General features: G+C 34.2%; 1 protein-coding gene across 2 annotated transcripts in view; it reads right to left on the reverse strand.

The window, feature by feature from the left end:
- LOC123561471 (macrophage mannose receptor 1-like) overlaps positions 1 to 6143 on the reverse strand; it is a 60786-nt gene extending 54643 nt beyond the window's left edge. For both annotated transcript variants that reach the window (XM_045353867.2, XM_045353868.2), the window contains exon 1: positions 5901 to 6143. In XM_045353867.2, the coding sequence (XP_045209802.2) occupies positions 5901 to 5952 (52 nt within the window). In that variant the 5' untranslated portion in view covers positions 5953 to 6143. The remainder of the gene's footprint in view (positions 1 to 5900) is intronic.
- Between the last annotated feature and the right edge of the window lie 1199 nt (positions 6144 to 7342).

The raw sequence follows: 7342 nt of genomic DNA on the forward strand, positions 1-7342 counted from the left end.
CCTGCCCAATATCTGATGGAAAGTGTTTTCGGGGGTTGCATTGAAAGATAAATAAGAATTTCAAGTATATATAATATTTTATATGTAGTAATAATACATATTACAGTGAAAAGAAAGGAAATACTTTGCAAATATCTCAGTCTATATTTATATTTATTATCAGTCAGAAACGAATAGGAAGTCTTAGAGTCGTAAACGAGATATAAAAAAAAAAATTTGAATTTTTGATCTATTTAAAGAAATACATGGCCGGCAAAGAAATGAAACACCTTTACACTGAATAGTAATCATGGGTACGACCGACTTTGTCACTAACCCTATGATAAACAAGACTTTTCATGTACACCATTTTTATTTACAAGACAATATAAAAGTAGTCCTTAAAGTTCGACGAGTGTTTGGCGTATCAGCTGCAGTACCCACTGTAACATTTGATATAGATTATAGTATGATAATGCAACCAGAGATAAAATACCGCCGATAGAAGTAAGTAACCTACATTATATACGATAAATATTTCAATCTTAGCCATACTTTTTTAAAAATCCTAATATATATATTAAGATCCAATTAACTTTCAGAGGGAGAAAATACAGCTTCTCTGGTCCCAATCAGTTAAAAAGACTAAAATGTCACTGCTGATTTATGAGACATGAAAACAGAGATTTGAGTATATATATGCAAATGTTGAACCAGTACGAATGTGTAGTACAATTCTGGCTCGTATATAAAGCATCACCATAACTAATCTTATTGGGTTAGTGAACTTGCTGTGACATGTGCGTGTTCGTTTGTACGCTAGGCGCTTTGCCGTAATTGGTCTGGTATATTGTGGTGGTGATTTAGTTCGTATAAATTCTCTCTACTATATATATATATATATATATAACACACCACGTCTGTGTGATTTGTTAGTGATACATTATTCCGAGAGCGTGTGACTGTTTAAACACTATAAATCAGAACGGATACAGCAGGATAAAAAAGCCCACTATATCTAAATTCCTTTTTTTTTTTACTTTGGATTCATATTACTGTTTAAGAGTTTCCTGTGAAATTTTCACTGGTGCTTCAACCGAATCCTTTTCCTCTTTCATGTCTTTGTTTCTTACATTCTCACCCGAGAAAGCTCGACACACATGCATAGTACAAAACGCGCTCGCTCTGGAACGACATATTTAAAGCAGCATGCCTCCAGATCGTTCGACACAAAAAATTTTTTTTTTAGATATCTTGAAATAAATGCTATATTTCTTAAGAAGGCTTTAAAACTTAATTACTGACAAACTTTATGTTACGGAAACACATGAGAATTTGCTGTTTTTTACTACTTTTTGCGATGAAAATCGAAAAGCGTTTGTCACGCTTTTACTCCAGGTAAACTGTCTCGATTATAAATATCTATATTTTGAAGACATTATTCACTACTTCAGCTATAGCGCTATTGGTTACGACGACTGGAAAATGTCTTTATTGCCGCGGCGGTCCGGGGTTCGATTCCCGACGCGGTCATCTTTTTTCTTGATTTGGAACTTTTAAAATATGTTAGAAACAAAAATTCATATTCTAATGTTCATAATATGACCAAACTTCAATTTGAAAGAAAGATTATTTTCTAGCCAAATCTGGAGGCATGCTGCTTTAAAACAAAACGCAAAGCAGTACAAATCCTATATTCTATAAATTATTCTAAATCAGATTATGATCACAGCATTCTACCTCGCACATACGCCTAATGAGTAGACAGTGGTGCTAATGTAAATTATAACAGGACTTCTGATATAAATCAACGGTCTATGGTTTGTGCTAAGTACCGGTGTTTGACATAATAATGAGCCGCGCCTTGAGAAAACCAACACAGTGCGTTTGCGACCAGCATGGATCCAGACCAGCCTGCGCATCCGCGCAGTCTGGTCAGGATACATGCTGTTCGCTTTCAAAGCCTATTGCAATTAGAGAAACCGTTAGCGAACAGCATGGATCCTGACCAGACTGCGCAGATGCGCAGGCTGGTCTGGACCCATGCTGGTCGCAAACGCACTATGTTTGTCTTCTGATGGCACAGCTCATATATTTCTGAGCTAAAGTAGAATTACAAGAATTTCATTTCTTACGTCATGTAATAAAATACACCCTGCCATTTGATCAAAACTATTTGCCCGAGGTCTGAGCATACTGTAGTAAAATGCATTTATGTACATGTTCTTATAATTATTCTTTTTTTACTTTTCAGAATTATTATTGCCTATCTAAATTTAGTATAACCTCTAATGATGAGACGTTTGCAAAGGAAGACATTTTCTTTCTTTCAAGATTTTACTCATGGATAATTCCAGTAAAATGATATATACGACTTAGGTATGCCCCCACTCCCTTTTCGATCGTAATTGAGAACATAGGCTTAGGTAAGCATATCTCTTCTTTGCATGTAGTGAAATAATGCCATTATATAAATTTGGTATTACACTACTTTGACGTCGTTTTAAGATAGTTCTGCACGTTCGGATCATTTTTTTCTACAATGTAGAATTTGAATGAATCCTGATTTTTTTTCAAAACTTCAGAATATACATAGAAACTTCGGTAAATAAGAATTGGTAGGGCCGCGTGCTCGATTTTTTGCTAGACTGATTTGAAAAAATATAATGACCTAACACAAGTTTTCATAATGGGAGTCTATGGGAAAATCAAAATGTATAGATTTTTTTCTACAATTTAGATTTTTATTAAACTTGTCACAGTCGTAAATTAATATATGGCCTATATATAATATGGTAAAATAAAATGTAGAGGTCCGTGTGCTTGATTTCGAGATATTTGCCCATGATTAAAGAGATCCGCGCATTTCGAGCTGATTTTAAGACATTTGTTGGAATTATTTAACGTGTCAGATGTTTTAATATCATATTCTAACTTAGAAATATAGTAACGTTGCCCTTGTAATAAATTTACATACCTATTGCAATTAATTATTTAAATGATTTCCGTTGCCCTACGCCGAATTCAGGCTTTATCCTACGTTTTCCGGATAAATGACGTTACGCCACTACTTCCGGTTTATCAAACGTGCAGAACTACCTTAAGTATAGAAATCTTTGATCGAGTTGACTTTGTCTGTAATAGGTAAGAAGGAAGAATCATTTCAGCAAAAAAATATTATTTGCGGTAAAAAGCATTCTTCGTGACTTTCTACATTGACTCTATTAAACATAGCCATGCATTTTAATGTTCTATTCTACTCGTTAGAAAGATACTCGTGTTATATCATTTATCACAGATTTTCCCGTGTAAAATTACCACCCGTAAAAAAGGCAATCTCAAAGCGAAAAAAAGTATGTTTCCCCAATTCCCAAACCGTAGTTACTGTCTAAGGGTTTTCTTTCTTGCTTTTCAACGATAGTTTTGCTATTCTGAAAACTGCTAAACAGTTATTAAAAGACCGCCATACATTTTAAAATATTATTCAAAAATAGATCTTTTACATTTTCTCAAGTTTACATTTTCCCCAGTTAAGAAAATTAGCAGAGGTATTTTCCCAATTCGACCAATGATGAAAAAGAGCCTGTCTAACATATTTCCTGCTGACATCAGAGGCCGCTAGTGTGCCAGTACTATTAAAAATAAACGAGTTGCTAAAAGATATAAAGATGTGCACCGACTTACCTCTGACTGTGGTTATATAAATTATGCATAATAACACGAGATATTTCCTCCGGATAAATTCCGGGGTTCGATTCCCGACGCGGTCATCTTTTTTCTTGATTTGGAACTTTTAAAATATGTTAGAAACAAAAATTCATATTCTAATGTTCATAATATGACCAAACTTCAATTTGAAAGAAAGATTATTTTCTAGCCAAATCTGGAGTCATGCTGCTTTAAAACAAAATGCAAAGCAGTACAAATCCTATATTCTATAAATTATTCTAAATCAGATTATGATCACAGCATTCTACCTCGCACATACGCCTAATGAGTAGACAGTGGTGCTAATGTAAATTATAACAGGACTTCTGATATAAATCAACGGTCTATGGTTTGTGCTAAGTACCGGTGTTTGACATAATAATGAGCCGCGCCTTGAGAAAACCAACACAGTGCGTTTGCGACCAGCATGGATCCAGACCAGCCTGCGCATCCGCGCAGTCTGGTCAGGATACATGCTGTTCGCTTTCAAAGCCTATTGCAATTAGAGAAACCGTTAGCGAACAGCATGGATCCTGACCAGACTGCGCAGATGCGCAGGCTGGTCTGGACCCATGCTGGTCGCAAACGCACTATGTTTGTCTTCTGATGGCACAGCTCATATATTTCTGAGCTAAAGTAGAATTACAAGAATTTCATTTCTTACGTCATGTAATAAAATACACCCTGCCATTTGATCAAAACTATTTGCCCGAGGTCTGAGCATACTGTAGTAAAATGCATTTATGTACATGTTCTTATAATTATTCTTTTTTTACTTTTCAGAATTATTATTGCCTATCTAAATTTAGTATAACCTCTAATGATGAGACGTTTGCAAAGGAAGACATTTTCTTTCTTTCAAGATTTTACTCATGGATAATTCCAGTAAAATGATATATACGACTTAGGTATGCCCCCACTCCCTTTTCGATCGTAATTGAGAACATAGGCTTAGGTAAGCATATCTCTTCTTTGCATGTAGTGAAATAATGCCATTATATAAATTTGGTATTACACTACTTTGACGTCGTTTTAAGATAGTTCTGCACGTTCGGATCATTTTTTTCTACAATGTAGAATTTGAATGAATCCTGATTTTTTTTCAAAACTTCAGAATATACATAGAAACTTCGGTAAATAAGAATTGGTAGGGCCGCGTGCTCGATTTTTTGCTAGACTGATTTGAAAAAATATAATGACCTAACACAAGTTTTCATAATGGGAGTCTATGGGAAAATCAAAATGTATAGATTTTTTTCTACAATTTAGATTTTTATTAAACTTGTCACAGTCGTAAATTAATATATGGCCTATATATAATATGGTAAAATAAAATGTAGAGGTCCGTGTGCTTGATTTCGAGATATTTGCCCATGATTAAAGAGATCCGCGCATTTCGAGCTGATTTTAAGACATTTGTTGGAATTATTTAACGTGTCAGATGTTTTAATATCATATTCTAACTTAGAAATATAGTAACGTTGCCCTTGTAATAAATTTACATACCTATTGCAATTAATTATTTAAATGATTTCCGTTGCCCTACGCCGAATTCAGGCTTTATCCTACGTTTTCCGGATAAATGACGTTACGCCACTACTTCCGGTTTATCAAACGTGCAGAACTACCTTAAGTATAGAAATCTTTGATCGAGTTGACTTTGTCTGTAATAGGTAAGAAGGAAGAATCATTTCAGCAAAAAAATATTATTTGCGGTAAAAAGCATTCTTCGTGACTTTCTACATTGACTCTATTAAACATAGCCATGCATTTTAATGTTCTATTCTACTCGTTAGAAAGATACTCGTGTTATATCATTTATCACAGATTTTCCCGTGTAAAATTACCACCCGTAAAAAAGGCAATCTCAAAGCGAAAAAAAGTATGTTTCCCCAATTCCCAAACCGTAGTTACTGTCTAAGGGTTTTCTTTCTTGCTTTTCAACGATAGTTTTGCTATTCTGAAAACTGCTAAACAGTTATTAAAAGACCGCCATACATTTTAAAATATTATTCAAAAATAGATCTTTTACATTTTCTCAAGTTTACATTTTCCCCAGTTAAGAAAATTAGCAGAGGTATTTTCCCAATTCGACCAATGATGAAAAAGAGCCTGTCTAACATATTTCCTGCTGACATCAGAGGCCGCTAGTGTGCCAGTACTATTAAAAATAAACGAGTTGCTAAAAGATATAAAGATGTGCACCGACTTACCTCTGACTGTGGTCATATAAATTATGCATAATAACACGAGATATTTCCTCATAATTCTGAATGTCTGTTACTCTTGTTTACAGTAAAAAATACACTTTTCTTCATACCATTTACTGATTGTTTGAGAATTAAAGTGTTTTGAAACAGAAACAAATATTATAATTACACTGTTTTCACTATACCCATATCAAACTAACACATATCCACCCATTACGCTAGTTCAAACTCGTGGTTCAATGTTAAGATAGCTTAACTATTTAAAATAAAAATAAATAAAATTGAATTATTAAGATTTGTCTCCCCTACAATAATGATTATAACAAAAAGGGGAGGAAACTGTGGTGTGTTTAAGTAATTTCATTGATAAGCGTGCGGTTGCTCTTTTGATAACGTTATCAGCTAGGTTTGTTTAGTGTTCATGTGACATACAGTTAGAGGTACGGGTACTAGTGGGATGTTTAAGTGTGGTTAACTGTATTATTGTTTCAACGAAGAGATTAAGATTATCCTCTATCAAAAAGGAGTGGGTCTAAATACTTTAGATTTGCGAGTTTGTTACTGGTCAAAAATGTAAAAATTATTTACAGTACCAATGAAATCGTCTTCGAACAAAGTATATGACTAGATAGTCGAACTACGACTCTTTCATAAGTCGTACTATGACGAATTTTAAAGCAAACCGGGTTAAGTTTTTTTTATCTTTAAAATGTATGCGAAGGTCACTTAAGAGATATTAAGATGTTGCAAATACTTGAATCTAGTTCTTGCCACCCTTTAAATTACCCCCATTGATTAACAAAAACTGAAAATGTACGCTTAAAGTTGAACATTATAACGCTTCAAAAATGATTGTAATCGTTCGGACCATTTTTGGTGGCTGCTGCCACCAGTGTCAAAAAGAATACTCCGTTTGAGAAATCTTGTCAGTTCTTAAGACCATCCTAACAACACAACCAAAAATAGTTCCAAGCTTTCCAGGTAAATAATTTTCTACACAACGTGCAGAATATGCAATGCTACAATATATGCCTTAATACCATTTTTAATATAAATTCGGCGATTAAAATCAATACAAACTGAAGTCAACGTTTTAATTAAAACAACCACGTGTATGAATACAAATATGCAAATTTATGGTCACGTGAATAAACGATGACCTCATGTCACCTGAACTGGAGCGATGATATTGATTAGCTATTCCATAGTACTGCCCCAGAGGTCACGTAGCTTATAACGTAGAAAAGGTAGCTTATATATATAGAAACTTAGCCTGGGAATCCAGACTGACAATTCAAAAATGTTTCCTAACCGCAGTGTCACATGTATAACTCCCGAAATTTAAGGCTTTATTTGAAAAAGAACAATGACTTCTGCTAGCAATAATCCGCGGCTAAAAATAGAAACGGAATTTCAACGGAAAAGTTTCCAAACATTTCCGGTCC

Source organism: Mercenaria mercenaria, chromosome 10 (genome assembly GCF_021730395.1).
Source record: "Mercenaria mercenaria strain notata chromosome 10, MADL_Memer_1, whole genome shotgun sequence".
NCBI lineage: Eukaryota > Metazoa > Mollusca > Bivalvia > Venerida > Veneridae > Mercenaria > Mercenaria mercenaria.